This window comes from Sceloporus undulatus, chromosome 3, assembly GCF_019175285.1.
Source record: "Sceloporus undulatus isolate JIND9_A2432 ecotype Alabama chromosome 3, SceUnd_v1.1, whole genome shotgun sequence".
NCBI classification, from domain to species: domain Eukaryota; kingdom Metazoa; phylum Chordata; class Lepidosauria; order Squamata; family Phrynosomatidae; genus Sceloporus; species Sceloporus undulatus.
The window spans coordinates 64,875,943-64,898,247 of NC_056524.1; the positions used below are offsets into that span (position 1 = coordinate 64,875,943).

General features: G+C 39.2%; 1 protein-coding gene across 5 annotated transcripts in view; it reads right to left on the reverse strand.

The window, feature by feature from the left end:
* SCAF4 (SR-related CTD associated factor 4) overlaps positions 1–22,305 on the reverse strand; it is a 72,413-nt gene that overhangs the window by 27,394 nt on the left and 22,714 nt on the right. For 2 of the 5 annotated variants that reach the window (XM_042456111.1, XM_042456116.1), the window contains exons 2-12: positions 16,255–16,338; positions 15,914–15,958; positions 13,077–13,238; positions 12,715–12,850; positions 11,202–11,341; positions 10,243–10,419; positions 7,142–7,242; positions 4,916–5,024; positions 4,632–4,799; positions 1,214–1,293; positions 189–406 (exon numbers count right to left, since the gene is read on the reverse strand). In XM_042456111.1, coding sequence (XP_042312045.1) covers positions 189–406; positions 1,214–1,293; positions 4,632–4,799; positions 4,916–5,024; positions 7,142–7,242; positions 10,243–10,419; positions 11,202–11,341; positions 12,715–12,850; positions 13,077–13,238; positions 15,914–15,958; positions 16,255–16,338 — 1,420 coding nt within the window. The remainder of the gene's footprint in view (positions 1–188; positions 407–1,213; positions 1,294–4,631; positions 4,800–4,915; positions 5,025–7,141; positions 7,243–10,242; positions 10,420–11,201; positions 11,342–12,714; positions 12,851–13,076; positions 13,239–15,913; positions 15,959–16,254; positions 16,339–22,305) is intronic. The other 3 variants (XM_042456112.1, XM_042456115.1, XM_042456114.1) reach the window with 3 other exon arrangements.

Consider the following 22,305-nt stretch of genomic DNA (forward strand, 5'->3'; position numbering starts at 1 on the left):
TCAGGTGTAACTGTGTCTTTAGCAAACAAGGTTTTGTCACTATTTCAGTTACACTAAGTACAGATATCTTGAATTTGCCTAATGTTCCAAGTGCACATCTCATCAGAACTTTATTCAAATCAAGAAAAAAATGGAAGCAAGCATTAATATTCCCTATACTTGCTAAGAAAGAGAGAGATAATACTCACCACTAACAGTTTCTGGCTTGATTGGAGGAAGGCCCTTTCCCCTCCTCTCTCTCTCCCTCTCCCTCTCCCGTCTCTCCTGGGAACGTGTCCTAGGAGAATGGCGACGTCTATCTCGAGAACGGGAACGAGAACGACGATGACGTGATCTTCGGTTTCGAGAACCAGAGCGTGACCTTCTCCTTTTGGGTGACCTTATATTAAGCAAAAATGTTGAAAAGCTAGTAGACAAAATAATTCAGTAAGATACCACACTGGCTGACAGTAAATCATTCCAATTTCCAAATCTGTAATTATTATATGAAGAGTAAAGTCCCTCAAATGTGGCTTTGACCTGTAAGAAATCCTGAAAAGCATACTCCAGGCTTTTATACCAAGTATGTGTCTTCCGCCATTTCCATGTTGAGAATAAGAGCAAATCAGAATGCACATTTCATGTCTCTTCATTTTGAGAAAACTGGGTATACATTTACTTTCTTCAAATTTGTCCAGTAATAAATTTACATTATTTTGTAAAAAGATTTCTGTTATAATGAATATAACATATTGAAGCTTTTACAGTATTATATGTCTTTTTCTCGAATTTTCATTTTGGTGAATAATCAAAACTAAAAGATATGGTCTTAACCACAGAAAGTTTTACATTAATCAGTCAATTTACATACATCTTCGTATTATTCTATATAAGAAGAGCAACCAGTCACAGATCTATCATACTTGGGCCCAGTTGCTGCTTCTTCATCTTACTCCTTTCACCAGTCACTGCTCTGGCTGCAGAGGGATAAGAAGAGCAACCAGGCGCACTTTCATCTTGCCAGGACTCAGTTGCTGCTGAACTTAATTTTTACGCTCCTCCCATCCCATCCTTTTTCCCTTTTGGGTCAGCGTAAAAATCATAAGCCTGTGTGCAGGAAATGTTCAATTAACTATTATCAAAATGCTCTATAAGCTTTTGTTTCGGTTACAAATGCTAAATAAATATAAAAATGTAAACGTGTGTGTGTGTGTGTGTAATTTTTAATTCTTACCTAGATGCAGATCTAGATCTTGACTTTCTGTTCTCATGCCTCTTTCCTTCTTGAACAGGAGGCTGATTTACTTCCATTTCCTAAAACATTGACCAAGAATCTATCACTGCTATTGTTTCTTTTCACTCATCAGTTACAACTTTAACATTAAACAGCTGAACTGTTTGGAATGCCAATTATAACTCAACGTTCATTCACAGGTATTCATTATTTCAGTTGTTGGGTTTGTTTGCATGTCTGTACTACTATTAAAATATTACTCAATTAAAATACAATTTAAGTAGTTAAATTAACAGAGTGAATAGTAAAGGTTAGTCCTAACAAATGTTAATTTCTTAATCCACATGTAACTAAACCTGAGCACATGTGTGTGATTCTGTGACATGTCTAAATAATATATTTGTACAGTGGGTCCTCCCCTTGTGCGGGGATCCGTTCTGATCCCTCCGTGTAAGGGGAAATCAGTGTATGCTGGAGTCCTATTGGAACTAATGGGGCTTGCACCCACAGCGCACAGAAGCACGTGCACACCTTCTATCAGCCTATTCTTTGATATTTCAAAGAATTTTGAAAACTGAAAACATCCACATTCTGTAAATTCTAATTACAAGAAATAATAGATGTCAAGGGGCTAGACTACACCTAAGTGTATTAGGCACATTGCTGTGGATTTTCACATATTAGCATTGGCAATTAATTGTCTTCACTCTCCTGTGCACAGATAGTCCTATCACATACTAGGAAGAGAATGGCTGAAACAGAGCATCCTCATGTCTGAACCCACAGCCTCAAAGAGTTTTGTTGTTGTTAACTGCTGTCAAATCAACTATGATTTATGGCAACCCTATTAATGAAAGACCTCTAAATCACCCTATCATCAAAAGCACTGTTCAGGTCTTGCAGATTCAAGGCCATGGCTTTCTTGACTGAGCCTATTTATCTGGAATTACGGTCTACCTCTTTTCCTGCTGCCTTCTACTTTTCCAAGAATTATTGTATTTTCTAGCGAGTCATGCCTTCTCATGACATGGTCAAAGTATGTCAGTCTCAGTTTAGTCAGCTTTGGCTGCAAGAGTTCAGGCTTGGTTTGCTCAAGGACACATTTATTTGTGCTTTCAGCAGTCAACAATATCTGAAGTCCACATTTCAAATCAGTTGATTTTCTTCCTATCAGCTTTCTTCACTGTCCAGCTTTCACCATCATACACAAAAATGTAAAATATTATGAAATAGACAATCCTAACTTTAGTATTCAATGACATATCTTTACAGTTCAGGATCTTATCTTTTTCCTTCATAGCTTCCCTTCCATGTCCTATTCTTTTGATTTCTTGACTGCAGTCTCCACTGAGATTAATGACTGAGCCAAGGTATGGAAAATCTTGAACTATGTCAATGTCCATCATCTACTTTAAAGTTATATATTTCATCTATGGTCGTTTTCCCCCTTAATGTTCAACTGCCTGTGTACTTTCTTCACTGAATTCATTCATCTTTCCACGACTGTGTTGTGTTCTGCTAGTAGTATGTTGTCATCAGCATATCTTAAACTGCTAATGTTCCTTTCAATAATTTTCAAACTTCCTTCCTACTAGTCTAATTTTACTTTGTCTATGCTATGAAGAGCTACAGGAAGATAAAAGCCTACCCAGAACAGATGTAAATATTGAAGCAAGAGGTTTCTTCACCCAAACATTCCTTATGTCCCCAGTCAGCTTTATTGTGGCAGAAAAACAGGTGAGATAATATAATATTCAATGTCAATCAGTACATTGTTTTGTTCCTATTGCCACATCTACTTCTGTTGCTGCTAACCACTTGAGATGAAGTTTGTCCAGAGAAATAAATAATGTGTAGAATAACTCTCCTAAACCTATGGCTTCATGTAACAATGCAAAATGTTGGTTATGGCATGAATAATGAATACAGAGTTTGCAAGTATGATAAGCAAATGCAGCTCCCCCAGTGAAAGTACAGAGCAAGAATTCGTCTCAGATGCCATTTTCTACCATTTTTGTTAAAACATCTGTTACTTGAAACTCATGAACAATCTTGAGCACCAAAATGAAACCCAGTCATAGAATCAAAGTTTGAAAAGACCTCAAGGGCCATCCAGTCTAATCCCCTGCCATGTGGAAATACACAATCAAAGCACTCCCAACAGATAGACATCCAGCCTCTGTTTAAAAACCTCCAAAGAAGACTCCACCCACTTTGAGAGAGCGTGTTCCACTGTTGAACTGCTCTCATTGACAGTTATAGGTTGTACAAAAACAACAACACAGTTCATTCCTGAGAACACTATGACTGTTTACAGACATGATTGTTCAAAAACAGTAATAGTGTCCTCAGGAATGAACTTTGTTTAAGAAGTTGCACTTTTATGTTCCACATCTGTCAAAAAATAAATTAAAAAATTACCTTTCCCCCCACTTACTCTCACCAAGCCTTTGTTATACAGCGCGCCCGCGCCATACGTGGGCGCGCCATATGCAGCCTTGAGCATACGCGCTCAAGCCGCGGGGCACACGCGGGGCGGCGCGTCCCATTCAATTGAATGGGCGCGTGCGCCCGTTGCGCCCGGCTCACTCCCGTGCTGCCGTGCACGAGCCCCATTGTTTCCAATGGGGCTCGAGCATAGGCGGAATTCACCTTACGCGGCGGGATCCGGAACGGATCCCCCGCGTAAGGCGAGGACGGACTGTATGTATGTGTGTGTATATATATACCGTATATATATACATACACACACACACACACACACACACACACACACACACACACACACTACATTTTTTTCACACTTATTTTCACCAAAGAAAGACTAGAGGGGCTATGCACAATTCCATATGGGCCACTTCTATGTCACCTTATTAAGCCAAAGTAAGATTGCCCAGCTTGGCCATGGAACCCACTGGTTGACCTTGGGCAAGTCACACTCTCTCAGCCTCAGATAATGGCAATGGCAAACTCCCTCTGAAGAAACCTGCCAAGAAATCTCTATAATAGGGTCGCCTTAGGGTCACCATAAGTCAGAAATGACTTGAAGACACAACAACAACAACAAAGATTGCCCAAACATATCTTGTAATCAAGGGACAAAATGCTGCAGCCAGTGGTGAGCAATGATAGAAGCTGGAGTCCAAAACATTTAGAGGGCATTATGTTGGGGAAGGCTGAGGAATAACATAAGAGCAGATTCCTTCAAAAAGCACAAAGTGCACACTGTGAAATCAATCTGAGAACACAAAGAATTACTACACTATATCAATTAACACATGCTCTACCATGATTTTTAATTGTTATAATATAATGTACATTAAACCATGAATTTCATGAAAGCATGAAATGGTCAGTCTCTCTCTGGAAGTAAGTTAGGGCACTAGGCTCAACATTGTGGCTATAAAGAGTTGCTTACCTGTTGATGTGTTTTCTGTATATGTGAGTCACTTTGTGCTGGAAAAGAAGGCTGGAAAGATTGCTGAACCTGTGATGAAGGCTGTATAACAGGTTGAGCTATGGAAGGAAACTGTGGGGCAGGTAGAAGCCCATAGCTTGGTATCTGTCCATTTGGAGGAAGTGCAACCTTGAACAAAAAGATACAGGTGTTATCCATGAATCTCAAAGAAAAGACAAACTCCCAAATCTAAATACTAAATAGTAAGCATGTAACAAAGGAAATGTCTTTAAATGTTTCAGTACCTGATGAAGCATAGGATCCTGTGGCATTCCCAACATTCGCTGCTGAAACTGATCTATATTTGGGATCTGGGGATAAGCCGGTTGTTGTATGCCTTCACTTGGAAATCCACTGAGGAACAGAAATAGATTTTAGAAACAGAACATTCAGTATAGTTAAGAGCAGACTGCCATCAATCTCCCTTCCCATAAAAATAATGTTTAAACTGAATATATATCCTTCACCTGTTTATCCTAACCTTTACTTTCCTCCCCTCTCTCTGCTGCTGTCAGTCAAATTTTAATTTTTAAGCTCATCAGGTCAGGAACCTGCCTCCTTGATGTTGTGCTAGAGAACAAATGAACGCTAAACCAATATATGATTTTTGTTCATTTATTTTTATAGAAAGGCTATAAATATTAAACTAACTTGAAAATAAATTAGGTGGAACAACATAAAGGAAAAGAAGGAGAATGGGGGATGTGCCATGCCAGATATTAAATTATATAGGAGGGCGTGTAATATGCTCTGGCTGGAGGAGTGGATTAAGTTAAAAATTAAAAGTGTTCTAACTCTGGAGGGAGAAATTCTTCGTTTCGGCTGGCACGGGTACCTTTGGTACAACAAAGCTTTAATACATACAGATTTTTACAACAACCCAATTCGGAGAGCATTAATGGAAACGTGGAATATAATTAAAGCCAAATTCTATTTTAAAATACCAGGATGGGTATCAACTCATGAAGCCTTTGCCAATAGATGGGATTTGCAGAATACTTGGTTAAGATATGAAGATGTAATAAAGATAAATGAAAAACAGGAATTGAGTCTAAAAACTAAAGAAGAATTAAGTAAAGAAGGTAAAGAAATAAATTGGTATAGTTATTATCAAATGAGATACAGATTTAAAGAGGATATAAGAACAAGGAGAATTGAAGTAAAGCCAATAGAGCTAGATAAAATAATAATGGAGCCGGAAGGAAAGAAAATAACAAAATATTATAATTTGTTTAAAGAAAGAGAATCAGAAAGAGAACCAATAAAACAATATATGATTGACTGGGCTAAAGATCTGGGGTATGAGATCCCATTAGAAGCATGGGAAAAATCCTGGAGGAAAACGAACTCATTTACTAAGTGCCAAGTCCTAAAAGAAATTTTTTTAAAGATCAGCAACAGATGGTATTACACACCTGCCAGACTAAAAAAGATGTTTAAAACGGAAACTGACAGTTGCTGGAACTGCCAAAAAGAAAAGGGAATGATGATCCACATGTGGTGGAAATGTGAAAGAGTAAAAGGTTTCTGGGAGGACATACATAATATAATACAGCAAATATTTGGTATAAGATACAAGAAAAAACCAGAGATATATCTGCTGAACATGACACACTTTCTGAGAGCAGAGGATGAGAAGAAATTGTGGAGAATTATACTGTATATGATAACTCTTGCCAGGATGGTTATAGCGAAACACTGGAAAGCGAATGAGGAGTTACAAATAGACGAATGGTTATTAAAGTTAAGCGATATCAGACAGCTAGATATACTCTCATGTAAACTGGACGATAGGAAGAAAGATAAAATTGAAAAAGAATGGGGACAAATAATGATGTTTTTGGAAAAAAGATGGTGTCTGGATAAAAACCTGGTTGATTTGGTTATGTGAATATAAAATTAAAGTGATATAATATTGGACCAGGAAATGAATATATTTTAGTCAAAACAAGGTTATAAATGTATGATAAGATAATTTTTTGGAGAATACGTGTGGATTTACAACCAACGGAAAAAGTAAAAATGAGATTATGTATTATTAGTTTCATATAGGAAATGATGTGATAATTATTTTGGGGAAGAAAATGGGTTGTATATGGACAATTGCAAGAAGCAAAGGAAGACAAACAAGCAACACAAAAGAAGATTTATAAAGTCAGGAAGTAAAGTTGCAAGGAACAACTGGTGTTATAAATAGAAATGGAATATTTTGGAGCTTTATACTATGTATATAATGAGAAAACGAATAAAGATATATTGAAAGCAAAAAGAAAAAAGAAAAAAGAAAGAAAAAAAAAGAAAAAAAAGAAAATAAATTATTTTAGAAAACTGATAAAAACCAAACAATTGCAAAATAAGATAATTCAAAACAATAATGTCTTAACAGGGGGGTGAATCATATACGTAATTTTAGGCTTCTACAATACTAGCTTTAATTGTAACATGTATTTGTCTGTTATCAGAAATCTTACAAGGTTGGCTGAGATACTGAAGGAGAAGGAAGTGATTCCTCTTTCTTTGGGTCTTCCATTGCTTCTGGTTCATCATCATAGTCAAATCGATCCAACAGCTTCTTCAGCAATTAAAATTAGACAAGGGAACAATATATCATCAACAATGTAATAATTTTTTTCTATACAATTAGAACTATTGATTAAAAAATGTAATCTGCCATTATACATGGAGAACACCAAGTACTTGGAATGCTGGAGAGTTTGCCATGTGCATACAGCTTTCTTATTACTGTACTTACAACAGGGCTGGAGAAAATGTGACCTGTGGAATCCTATTTGATGGTCTATTTGTGGCCTCTGAAGCTCTGCTAAAATCCCAAAACTGAGAGAGTGGGGAAATCAGCAAGCATATATAGAGGGAGGGAATTAAAAGAGGCCCCAAACAGGTCAAAATCATCACCAAATTCAGTGATTTTGCCCACATGGCTCCCACTGCCCCCCTCCTACCAATAAACTGAAAATCAGTCAAAATGAAACCAATGACATTGCAATACATCTGGTCTCACCGAGAACACCACTGCAGCTGTTAAGGCAGGGGTTCCCAACCTGGGGGTCGCTCGACCCTTTCTTGGGGGTCGCCAGGTTGGGATTCCCCCCTGCCTCCCCCTCCTCCCTTTTTTCTTGCAGGTGCCGGCAGCACCGGCAACTGCAAGGAGAAGGGGCCAGGGTCGCCTCCTCCCCTCCCCTTCTCCTCATGGGTGCCATCGAAGGCATCCGTGAGGAGAAGGTGAAAGAGCTGGGGTCGCCTCCTCGCCTTCCCTTCTCCTCACAGGTGACATCGAAGGCACCCATGAGGAGAAGGGGAGGGGGATGGGACTGCAAGCCCCAGCGTCCTTTGCGGCTGAAGTCCCGCCCCTTCTTCCCCGGCGGCCTCCCTGATTGGTTGGGAGGCCAGAAAGGGGCGGGACATCCGGCCGCAATGCCCACTGGGGCTTGTAGGCAGTCGAAAGTCCAGCCCCTTCCTCGCCTCCCAACCAATGAGGGAGGTCGTGGGTGGGACTTTCGCCCAGAATGGGGGTCGCGGCCCAACAAAGTTTGGGAACCACTGTGTTAAGGGAAGGGGTGCAAGAGTTAAGGACATGAGTTAAAATGGCCCACCCCACCCACTCCACAGTTGCTCACCCTTGATTTGGAACAGGGTCGCACTATAAAACCTACAGAACAGAGGAAGAATCCATACTGTTTTGGTGAAGCACCAGACCTGACACACCAGGGTGAATATCTCACCAAACTACAAATCCCAGGATTTCATAGGATGGAGCCATGAGCATTAAAGTAGTGTCAAACTGCTTTATTTCTGCAGTATGGATTAGCTCAGAAACTAACAGCATGATATGAATATGTGTATGCTCTCGCTCTCGCTCTCTTGCCCCCCCCCCAGGTTGTAGAGCAGTAAATTAAAACAAGAGTAAAGAACAAAGAGTGATGCTGCAATTATCTGATGATTGGGAAAGGTTTTTTTTTAAAAATCTGTAACTGTGTGATCTTACTAAAACTACCATATATACTTGACTATAAGTCCATCTCATGTATAGGTCGAGGGCAGTTTTTGGGGCCCAAATTATGCATTTTGATATGACCCATGGATAAGTCAAGGGCAAAACATAGGGGCAAACAAAGGATCTAAAGGATGAACAAAGGAAAATAGTGCCAAAGAACTTACAGAATTCCAGTGGGCAAAACTGTTTATGCTCACACTAAAGGCTTGATAAATGAGGGAATAGAAGGGAGTCAGTACTTTCAAGACAGATTGCACTCTTGGTTTTTACCCAGGAATGATTCCTTTCTTTTATAAGATTTAAAGTACAGTACTTACATTGGCCCATGGATAAGTCGACAGGTATTTTAGGTCAATTTTTGACTTAAATCTGTAGATTTATACATGAGTATATACACAGTAGCCATTAAAATTGCAGAAAGCTAGTTCCAATACTCCTATTTCTCTTGGAATTGAACAGTCATTTAGACTGTGGAATGACCTGCCAGAGGAGATTTGACAGCTGTCTATGCTATCCGAATTTAAATCATCAAAAAAGACCGATCTCTTCCAGCAGGCCTAAATTGTGATTTTTTAAACTATGGATTGATTGTTTTAATGTGTACTTGTTTTAATTGTTCTTTTAAACTGAAGTGTGCTTTTCAATGATGTGTGCTTTTAACTGATATTGTCTGTTGTATGTTAGTTTTTTGTTGTTCCCTGCCTCAATTCATGGTGGGTAAGAAATAAAATTACTATTGTTTTTGTTGTTGTTGGACACGATTTAACCAACTTCATCCCAAGCCCTGCAGAACCAATAGCCAACACTATACATACAGGACTGTGCAATGGCGGCTGAATGACATGCTGACATATGATATAATCAACACCTAGCTATGAAAGCACATATACAATAGATTTATTTTAGGTAGTCACAGAACGTTTCACGTTAAAGTACAATATTTGCTCCTCTGGATCTTCTGTTTGCGCCACATCAAATGAATTAGGATACATGGTGAGGTTCTCAACCAACAGTCTACCTAGTCCTGATGCCAGAAAAACCCAAAGTTTATCTGGTAAAATATATAAATCTTAAAACTTGGACTATACAATCTACTATGCAAAAGCAACTTAGAAGATATCACAACATCTTACTTATAAGAGATAATATAAAAGGAACATTTCTCACTGGCATGGTTCAACAACAATGCTACTCCACAAGTTTGCATTACATACTCATTATGTGCATTGAATTTGTGAATTCCCTTCTCTCCCCACATGGAGAAATTCCTCATTCCTTTAAGACAGTTTGCCAATTCATCAAACCTACAGATTAAGGTCTGCATATTCCATCCAAACTATGGTATTATTTCAACGTGCTTTTTGTTCTGAAACAGCAAGCTGTGGTTTATGTCAAATCAGGAAAAGGGGAAATGAATTGTCACATGCAGTAAGAAAAGAAGAGGAAAGGTGTGGGGCCAAGGATCTAGTTCTTTCACAATTCCTATGTTTTCAAAATTAATTTCTAGCATGGTATCTTGTCTGAAATAAACCACTGGCTTAATATCTTTAAAAATATTACCTTATCAAAAGATGTCTTTTGTTCTGGGGCTGGGAAATCATGCTTTTGTTCTGATGATTGTGTTGTTGTAGTTTGCAGCTGAGTGGTAATAGCGTGGACCTGAGCCATCACATTATTATCTGTCACTGGAGACTGAGGTTTAGGAGGCTGCTGAAAAGTCTGAAGGATCTGTTGCAACTAAGAATAAAACTATATTTCTCAATATGGGTTTAGGAACACATAAAACAAAACCAATGATTTAATATATTACATCTACTGCTGCTTTTGAATATGGTGATCCCTTTTCCCCTCCCACCAGTCATACTCTAGAGTGTTATGGAACAAGATAATATATGGAACACTTGTGCCTCCAATTCCTCTGTCTTGTAGATTCTTAAAGACAGAATATGAAAAGGAGCTAGAACTCTTTGACAGAGAAACACTATAAAGCATGATAACTACAAGATGTGTGTTTGCATAAAGTCTATCAGCCCTTCAAAAAAAGTACTAGCACAGCATGATTAGATATACCCAGCTGCTGGGCCAGTCAAAGGGACAGTTTCCTGTTGAGGCCTCTTGGTCCTTTCCTTAATAAATTGTCAAGGTCAATTACATAGCTAAATAGTCACATATTACACCAGTGTGATGTAATGGTTAAAGCAGTAGGCTAGAAGAATTTGCAAGGACCAGGCTGAAGCCCTACTAAATCATGACACTCACTAGGTGGCCTTGGGCCAGTCACACTCTCTTAGCCTGAAGAACTTCATGGGGTTGTTGGAAGCATGAGGGTGGGGTGGGCGGGAGAATGTATGCTATTTTGAATTCTCACTTGACAGAAAGGAGGATGTAAATATAAGTAAATGTTTTAAAACCATGATTTATTTTCAGACCAGATGTAAGCAATGAAGAGCAAAAAATTGATTTCACTCTACTAGCATACATTTATGTTTATATTTTCAAATAAAAACTCTTATGCTTACTTGTTGTCCTTGTGTAGTTTGAAATAATTGAGCTACAGCTGCAAAAGCATCAGAACTGGGCAATTGTGGCACAGCAGGTACTGAATTAGAAGAAACCTGGGGAGGCTCTGATGGAATTGTTGTGGTAGGAGGTGGTGAACCTACAAAATAATTTATTTAAATACAACATAAGATTGTAACTGTTTTCCATGTATACCTTTACCCTTTAAGGTTTTTTTTAAAGCAAAAGGACACATGGGCAACTTGTAGACTACTTATAAACACTGCCAGAGACTTATTTTTTGCTTTTCTTATCAAGATACTTTAAACTGGATGGTATGTTGCCACATCATCCTATGCCCCTGTTGCCATCATGTACAGTGAGCCCGTGCCATCCCCAGCTTTCAGCATATGCTGAAGCCACGGCACAATATAATGAACGGCACACACACCTGTGATGCGCACTTTTTGTGGCGCCGTGTGCACATGCCCCATTATTTTCAATGGGGTGCGAGCATGGGGGGTTCCAAGATACATGGGGGGAGGGTCCGGAACAGATTCCCTGCATAAAGGAAGGGAGTACTGTATATTACAGAACAGAACGTGTATTCCATTTACAGGGTCTCACAAATATATATCTGTAGCTATTCCTTTAAGGTTCAGCTGATGGAGCCAAGCTAAAAATGGTGATAATTATGTAAGCTGCAACTGCATGATTGCTTTCTATTTAGTAAATGGCAGCACAGGTGGGCTAGATACTGACAACCAGGACTGCAAGATAAAATCCCATTCCTCATTACAGGCAGGATCCAAATCAGGTCCCATCCCTACAGAACATTTCCTACACTAATAAACATGCAAAATCACACAACCAATATTTAATTACTTTTTGTCACACATAGTTTGGTCTATAGTGCAATATAAATTCCTAAGTGTTCTCTGTATCGTATATACTAGTCTGTAAGTCGAAAAATTTATGCCCAAAAATTGACCCAAAATCTCAGATCAGCTTATTTATGGGTCAGTATAGTAAGGTGATAACGGCTCTTTCAGATTTCCGCATGCAGTCAGGAAAACAGTTTCTTTCTCTTTTGAGCCAAGTAGAAAGAGTCCTGGGTGAGTGATTGATATTACTATTTGTATTATTTGATATTACTGGGCAGTGAAGGCTGAAACGAAAGCTGAAACGCTGAAGCAAAAAGCCTCAATTAGAGTCCCTTTTGCTCACATACACACAATGAAGAAGCCTCCAAGTTTTAACCTCGACTTATTCAAGGTCATGGAAAAATCCATAATTTTGGCCCCAAAACCTGCCTTTGACTTTGAAGTCAACTTATAGTCGAGTATATACGGTACTTTAATAATGCAGTCTTCTCCCTGTATGTGACAAAAAATATGGTAAGGCTTAGCCCCCAAAAAATCTTTTTACGTGCAGATAATGGGTTTTCTGTGCAGAATAATTCCTCTGCAACATTTCTGGAGAAAGCAGCTAAAATGTTCATGGTTAACAGATCACCCAACAAAAATTTCCTACCTTCATTATTAGTGGCATCATCAGTCACTGAAGCTGTGCTGCTAGCTCCTGCTGCCATGTCCAAGAGAGGCTGAATAATTTCTATTTTAAATACTCCATTTTTCTGCCATAGGTTCAGGACACGAACTATCTTACTCTGTTCAAATAAGAAGTGTCAACATATTTTTTTAAAATAAAACTTCATTAGCTTACTTGAGGCCTAGACAATTTTGAAACAAAATGCTCCCCCACACCTCAATTTTTAAAAAGCTGACTGAGATGAGAGCAAGTTTTACACTTGTGTGCTTCCATCTTCACCATTCTAACAAGCAAATATATAATTTTACAAGTCACAATGTTGTATCAAAAGCTTTCAAATGTACCTTATCTTCCGATGGGCAGAGATATAAATACTGGAATGTGGCAGTTATATTTTTACAAAATCTTGGCCCAAAAACATCCTTGTCTGTTCCAAACTGATGACGAGACTGACGAACAATAGAGTCAATTACATATAATCCAGGAACTTTATATTCTGGTTTACACTAAAATTAAAAAAAGAAGAAGGAAATTGAGATAATACATAGTTCCCAATTAGTCATTTCATATTCAACATACAAACATATGTTTCTTTATTAACATAGAACAGACCTATTTATATTAACTTAAGGGTCAAAACAAGATGGCCCTTTTGTGTCACCATCCAGGCAGCTTTGGAGCGTGGCATTTATACACCATGTGTTCTGAAGCTGCTTGGCCATTTACAAGGGGGGGGTCATGTTTTATGACACTCCGGTGGTGCGGCATTTACACACTGCTGGAGCATCATGAAGCTGGCTTCAGGCAGGAGCAAAGCTGGCTTTTTCCCACTCAAAAAAGGAGCAGTTCTTTGCCCCTCCGCTTTTGGGCAGCTTCAAGGCAGACTGGGACCATGGCGTGCGGTTGCCATGGCCCCAATCTGCCTTTGGAAGAGGCAGCTTCAAGCCGCTCATTCTAGACATCTATTTTGCCTCTCAGAGAGAGTTACAAATTAATAACAAGGTAGAAAGGAATACAAAGCCACACGTGCTATGCAACAGAAAGGATACTGCAGTATCTTGGAACTTGAAGACGAATGCTATTCTGTTTTTAACAGAGATGCCAGGAACCCAATCACCCATCAGGCATGTGGACATAATAAATGTGCAATTGAATATGATCATTGCCCCTGCCCCAATTTGCCCTGACTCCACGTCTAGTGCATATTAGACTGAATGATGTGTACATCAGATAATACCTATCTACATTCACCTACGTAAATCAAGCATGGACTTCAGAGAAAATAAGATGGACAATCTTGTATATGTCAGTTACATGTTACAGCAATTGTGTGGAGGGGAGACACACTTCTAAGATATGCCACTTGGTCCAATATATCACTCAGGATTTCCTCAGACTCTTGGTTCATAAGATAGACACCCAAAAACTCAAAAGAAAAACTTAACACACATATTCAGAAAATTATTTTCTAGCTTACAATGTATCAGAAATTTGATACATTGAGACTCTCCAAAGCCGCAGGAGTTTTACAAAGACAAATATTTAACAACCTGGTACACAAAATAAAGCTAATTCAAGCTAGAACTAAGCACATCTCTAGGTTCCAAACTGTAATCCCCAAATGGGGAAAGTGATAACTACAGCCTCCCAAGTCTGTTTTGTGACCCACCCTTTAAAAAACAAACGAACAAAATGTGGGAAGTAATTTCAACATATTTTGGGCATGTTCCAGTTTCCCTCCATGTTAAATAAAGGCCTCTCTTGGGACTAAACAGCTCAAGGTTCTCCAAAACATATAGGGACAGGTGTACTGCCTTCCAGGGGGATATACACCCCTCCAACCTTATTATAAGATCTATAACCTAATGATTTAGTATTATCAAGGTAATGGACTGTGACTTGGGCTGCATCCACACTGTAGAAATAATCCAGATTCACACAACACTTTAACTGTCATGGCTCAGTGCTAGGGAATTTTGGGAACTGCAGTTTGTTGAGGCACCAGAACTCTCTGACAGCGAAGGCTGTGGCCCCATACAGACAGCCAAAATAAAGCTGCTTCAGGTCACTTTGGAGGTATGCTGTTTAAATGTTGCATGTGTCCTAAGCGTCCGGAAGCCGCACCAAAGCCACAATCTAGTCCTAAAGACTGGAGCACAGCTTTGGTGCAGCATCTGGACTCTTAGGACGCATGCATCATTTAAACAGCATACCTCCAAAGTGACTCGAAGCAGCTTTATTTTGGCAGTCTGTATGGGGCCTAAATGTCTCACAAAACTACGATTCCCAGAATTCCATAGCACTGAGCCAAGATAGTTAAAGCAGTGTCAAACTGGTTTATTTATGCAGTGCTGATGCAGGCCTGGAGAAGCAAGAAAGGAAGAGCTATAGATATTGAGGGGCTTTATTCTCCTTCCCTCTCAAGCAACACACCCTCCTATGCTACATCAAAAAGAGAACGAATAGGTTTCTCAGGTTATTTTTTAAAAGGCATCCTTGAAAAATGGGACAAAGATACAATGTGCATCCAGTCCTTCAAATAGATTAAAAATTATTGTAAATTTGCACATCATGATTTTACGGGTTTGATTTTTTTCAACTTCTGATTTTACATTCAAAATATTTCTAAGGACACCAATAATTATTTACAAATAGGTAATCTTTCATATAAATATTTCATATAATTCTGGACTGTGTAATAAACTCACTTACAAATTCTAACATTCCCAACAGATTATCTAATGCTAATCACTTTTATGTTCTCCTCAACCCTAGGGGATAAAAACAGTCCAATACAATGAAATAATGAAACAAAGTGCATATTGCACAGTTCAGAGGAAAATTGGTATCACATAGGATTGTAGACTTGGGGGGGGGGGGGGAATCCACAGCATTTGTGACAATTAGCCCATCTAATTAATCTATGCTTTAAAATGTATAACGAAGGAGAATTCAACCTCTCTACTTCTGTCACTGATACTATCAAGAAATTCCTTCCAATCTTTAATTTAAACCCCATTAAAATTAAACTAAAATTAAAACCCTTTAAATCTGTAACTATGGAGCAACCAAAAATAAATGTGTTCCATGACCTATGTGACCAACCTTTTAGGTGTTGCAGCCAAAAGCATGTAATACAATTAAAACAGTTTCATTAAAACACTCATAAAACTGCAGTTACCTTTTTTATAAACTTCTCTACGATCTGGACTACATGCTTATAAAGCTGAAAGAGAGTTAAACAAAATTTGATTAAAAATGTTAGAACTGTTTCACATTATTTAATGTTTAAGAAACTTTCTTGAAATGAAGTTAATAAATGAGCAAAAAACTTTGATCAAAATATGTATTTAAAAAATTGGTAAAATTCACCAGAATTTGCAAAAGGACAATGATAATGAAATTCACTTTTAGCTTTCTTTAGGACACAAAATTATACACCAGATAAGTCCAAAATAATGTGAAAGGTAAATCTAAAGAAAAAAATACAACAGAAGGGAAAAATACTATTTACCACCTCACCTTAATAGCTTTAATGGCAGCTTTAGTAATGAGAATCATCTTTGCACGAGAAATAGGAGGCTTCATCTCCATCAGTGAGAAGAGCTAAAAGTTTTAAAAAATAAAATATCAGTAAAGAGAACTCAAATGCAACCCTAGTAACACATCTCACAGCCTATTATTGACTATTTCATCATTAAGGCCTAAACTCAATTGCCATTCGCTACTAAAGCAAACTGATTGCATCAAGTGTTGACTTTTTTGTTAAGTGCCCTCAAGCCAACCCCAACTCATGGCAAACCTTTGGATTAGACTTCTCATGATGTGGCCAAAGTACAACAGTCTGAATTTGACCATCCTGGCTATTTCACACTTGTTCAAAGATCCATTTGTTTGTCTTTTTGGCTGTGCACACTATCCTCAACACTCTTCTCCAGTACCACATTTAAAATGAGTTCATTTTCTTCTTATTGGGTTTTCTCCACTGTCCAGCTCTTACATCCACATATGATGGAGAATACAATGGCTTGGATGATTCTAATATTAGTATTCAGGTGTACGTATTTGCTCTTTATGATTCTGTCTAGCTCTTTCATAGCTGCCCTTCCCATTCCTAGTCTGATTTCTTGACTGAAGTTTCCATTTTGATTAATGTTTGATTCTAGTTACAGGAACTCTAACTATTTTGATTTCCTCATTATCTAGGCTGAATTTATGTAGTTCCTTCATGGTCATTATTTTTGCTTTCTTTTATGTTCAACAATAAGTCTGCCTTTGCACTTTCTTTGACCTTCCTTAGTAACTGTTCCAAATCTATGATGTTTTCCACTAGTAGTGTGGTGTCATCTGCATATATTAAGTTATTGGTGTTCCCTCCTCCTACCTTCACTTCTCCTCCTTCTAAGTCTAAACCTGCTCTTATCATCATATCTTCTATATACAAGTTGAACAAACAGGGTTCCATGACCCCTTTGTCGACTGGGAGCCATGTTGTTTCTCCAGTGTTCTTACAGTGAGAGCTTATCCTAAATACAGATTTCTCATCAGGAGTATCAGATGTGGTGGTACTTCCCATGACCTTAAGAGCAATCCATAGCTTTCCATAACCTATGCAGTCAAGTGCCTTGTATCATCTATACAGCACATGCTGATATTTTTCTAGAATTCCTTTGTATACTCCACTAGTTTATCTTATGCTTGTTGCAAGCTTACAATTGAATAACTGATTCATTGGGTCTATTCTAACTGGAACTAGCAATTGGATTTAGGCCTATATTGGCTCAGAAAGCTCTAGCACTAAATAACCAGTAAAACAACTAATTATTAGGCTTTGAAGCTATCCTGACATCCACTTATGAAATGGCTTTTGACTTTGCATCTGTAAAATGTAAAGGTGGCTGTTAAACCAACTTCTACCATTGTTGAGCTAACATGTGGTTCTCATAGGATATTATCAGGATTCCATCTCTCTCACCAGGTGTCCATCTCTCAGTGTGCTTGGTTCGAGTGTTTATTTGTTTTTTGAAAGAGAGTACCTGGGACAGAATAGGGATGGTGTACTGTCCATCCCACTACTCAAGGTTTCCCTTCCTGAGCTGGTAGAGATGGTCTCAATAATGTTGTTGGAGTTCCCTCTGCTTATTGTATTGAGACTTCAAAATCTATGTGGAGACTGCTCTGTCAGGAGCAGCTCCAGACTTCATGTCTACCATGGGGCTGTCCCAAGTAATATCTAGTGCCACACATGCTGCAGGACACACTATGGAACTGGTTTTCTGTTTTGGGTAGGAGGACGGTGATATGGGAGAAACTTTCTGAAGTTCCACTGTCATGGACTAATCACTAGCTGGTAGGGTTCAGACACACTGGGACTCAGAGCCTCTGCAGGGATGGAGGGGGGCACTTATGGATCCAGGTGGATTCCTGATTACTCTTTGGGAGTTTCCTGTTGCCCAGTTCACTAGGAAGGTGGCATGATAAAATGAGTGGGATGAAGACTAGCAGGATGATGGTGGAAGACTCAGATTGAATCCCACTGAACCCAGGCTAGAACTCCTTGGAAAGTCTATGCCATAGCAATGGTGGCAACAAAGAAATTATACAGTCAACCCTCTCTATCCACAGATTCGTTATCCAAGGATCCAATTATCCACTTCTTAAAAACATTAAAAAATATATAAATTCAAAAGCAAACATTTATCTCGCCATTTTATATAAAGGATACTATTTTACTATACCAATGTTTTTAATGGGTCTCAGCATCCAGATTTTAGTATCCACAGGGAATCCTGGAACCAAACCCCAGCAGATACTAAGGGCTCAATGCAGAACTGTCTTAAGTGGTCATTGGCCTTTTACACTCTGGCCCACAAGGAGGAAATACAGTTGGCCCCTCTTACAGGCGGGCTTGCCTTCCATGGCTCTGAGCTCACACAGAAGGCAAGCCCAGGAAGAAATAATGGGGTGCACACTCACGCCCTGTGCCCCGTGAGCATGTGCCCCATTATTTCCTATGGGGCTTGAGCATGCGCTCTTTTTCCCATACGCGGGGGGGGGGGGGTCGGAATGGATCCCCCGTGTATGGGCAGAGCTGACTGTAAAGACCACTGGACAGCTTGATGTGAAGAATATGTAAGAAACTTTGAGGACAAAATCACTTGGATCTTCTGCCTTGGATGCTGTAGTAACATGGATCCAGTGGATGTAATCTTGGCACCTGCTTGTCCTGTATTATTGGATACATTTCCATTTGTGCAGCCTGAGGTCGTGGACAGGATCCTTGGAGAAGAGGGGGCCACCACATGCATACTGGATCCTTGCCCTCCCTGACTTCTGAAAGCAGCCAGATGACTGGCCAAGTGAGTAAAGATGTGATGAATGCCTCATTGAAGCGAGGGAGGTTTCTGTTGGGAGGCTATTACTTGAAGAAGGAGGAGAAGGAGAAGGTGAAGAAGGAGAAGCCGCCTTTCTGTTATGCAATGCTTCTGTTTTTTCTTGAAGAGGTGAACTCAGAAGGTGGAGATGGGATCCCTATTAGACTCCTTGACTGGGAAGCAGGAGACTACTTTAATCTCTTGAAGCCTCCCTATCAGCTGCTAATAGGAAGCAATAGCAAGTACATTTCTATACCGCTTATCTTTGCATTTAAGCACTCCCTAACTTACACAAAGTGTAAGTTAATTGTCCCCAACAACCTGGGTATTCATTTTAGTGACCTCAGAAGGATGCAAGCCTGAGTTGAGCTTGAGCCCTCTTAGCTGGGATTGAACTCGCAACCTTATGGTTTGTGAGTGAGTGGCTGCAGTATAGGCATTTAACCACTGCGCCACCAGGGCTCCTAATTGGGGAGGGGGGGCACTAAGGGCTTAATACTGCAAGAGGTGTGCTTGTGTAGCTTCAGCTCCCCAATACAGAAAATGAAAATGCATAACCAAGATTTGTGAATGTAGGGCATATTTATGGGTTTTCTCTACAAATCCGTATACCTATGACCTTATCACAACAGTTTCAAAATAGGACATGACAGCTTCACATCAGCCTCATAGGTTTACTGGCGTTAAGTGAATATTTACAAGTATATACAGTACTCAAAATTCTATAATTCCCGCTAATAATAAACTACAGTATTAGACTAAGTGCCTATCACTTTGGAAGTGACCTGCATCTCTTGAGATACAAGGTACTACATGATTAGGGAAAATAAAAGAGGAAAAAAATTAAACTCCACAATATCTTTGAGATTTCATGAATATTGTGATGGTAGATTAGAGTGGGAAAACAGAAATAGCAAAAAAATGAATTGACTGCTCACAGAGAAAGAAGAAATACGTACATACCATGAAGTTAAAACAAAATTCATACTCTTCACTACAGTGAATATTTTAATATTTTAAGATGCCAAAATGAATAAAATGACAATTCTCCCTCCTTCCCTCTTTTTAGTATCTACCAGTTCAGGCTGGATGTTAGTGCTATGCTGCCCAGCTGGTGAAGGCCACTACTTAGGGTCCATTCTTCTCAATGACCAAATCATACAAAAAAACAAAAACAAAACAAAAACACTCTTGTTTTAGCAGCCTAGAGTTCTGAGCAGGACCACATCCACAAGGCAGTGGCAATTAAATTCACATGTAACACATAATACTACAGGACATTAGCACAACGATTTGCACAGATCTAAATCAAACATGTATTTCAATATTTAAGTGCAGATCTCAAGATCATTATGTATATAATGGGACCTATTGTTGCTGTTATTTTCTGTCACACTGACTTATGGCAGCCTTACAAATGAAAGATCTCCAAGAATCTCATGAGCTGCCTTAATCAGGTCTTGCAAACTCAGAAACCATGGCTTTCTTGGATGAATTAATCCACCTGTAGTGTAGTCTCTCTTTTCCTCTTCCCTTTCCACTTTAGAGAGCTTTATTAACTTTTCACTGAATCATGTCACCTCATGATACGTCCAAGTAAGACAGCCTCAGGTTAATCATCTTGGCTTCTTGTGAGAATTCAGGCTTGATTTGCTCTAGACTGTTGTGTGCCTTCAGATCATTCCCAATTTAAGGCAACACTAAGGTGAATCTATCAAGTTTGCAAGATTTGGTCAGAGAGGTTTGCCACTGACTTCCTCTGAGGCTGAGAGAGTGTGACTTGCCAGTGGCATCCTTAGGGTTGGTGTCACCCAGTATGGTAATTTATGGTGTCACACCCCCCCCATTAATCTCTTCCCCTTGCACACCATACAGAATCCTTAGCAATCCTTTTTTGCACTAATGTTACTTGTAAATTGTAATCCCCATATAGCACTGAGTGTAATGCTAATGGGTGTGACAACTAACAAAATTAAACTTGTACCTTAAAATTACAATATGATATGCACAACCTAAATGTATTCACATATGCATAGTGAAGATTTGGTTAAAATGTGATGTTTTTAAAGAAAACGTTAAAAAAATTTTTTTAATTTTTTTTTAAAAAATTGAAATTTGAATTTTAAAAAACTGGTGCCTCTCTTTTCTCCTCCTACTGGGCTTACATCATCTTTTAAACCATTTTAAAGGGAGGCAGATGAATGCCACAGCTCATTTTTGCCCCAAAGTAGGTCTCTGAGGACCAGTGGTGTCACCCCACCTTAGGGTGTCACCTGATGCGGTCTGCATCCCCCTAAAGACACCATTGCACCCAGTGTTTTTTGATGTCAAGTGCAGATTTGAATCCTGATTTCCCAGAGTCCTAATCCAACACTCAAACCACTATACCACCCATGTTATCTGCCAGACTCTCCTCCAGTATCACATTTCATGAACTGAGTTTCTTCTTGTCAGCTTTCTTCCCTGTCAAGGTTTCACAACCACATACAGAAATGAGAAATATTATGGTACAAATCATTCTGATTTGGAAATTTAATGATATATCTCTACACTTGAGAATCTTAACTAGTTGTGAATTTGAAGGCTTTCATGGTTGGCATCCATAGTTTTTTTGTGGTTTTTTTGGGCTATGTGGCCATGTTCTAGAAGAGTTTGTTTCTGACGTTTCGCCAGCATCTGTGGCTGAATAGCCTGAAAAACCCACAAAACCCCACTTAACTAGTTGCTTCATAGCTTTTTTTCCAAATCTACTTTTGATTTCTTATCTACAGCCTCCATTCTGATTAATGACTGAGCCAAGATATAGAGATCTTACACTATTTCAATGGCTTCATTACCCACTTTAAAGTTATTACAGTCTGCCCTCCATATCTGTGGATTTGCCAGACTTGGATTTGAGCATCCATGCTCTGCAAACCCACAGGGGGAGGGGCAACGGAGGAGGAGGGAGGAAGAGGAGGGGGACAAGGAGGAGCAAAAGCAGCAGCAACTAAGAGGGGGAGGAGAAAGGAGGAGGAGGAAGGAAGAGAAGGAGGAAAAAAGCAAAAAGAGCCATGGCAGCGACAAGGGGAGGAGGGAAAAGGGGGAGGAAGGACAAGGAGAACAAGGGTTAGGGTTGGGGGAGGAGAAGAGAAGAGAAAGGACAAGGAGGAGGAAGAGCATCAGCATCAGCAGTGATGGGAGGGGTAAAAGGAAAAAA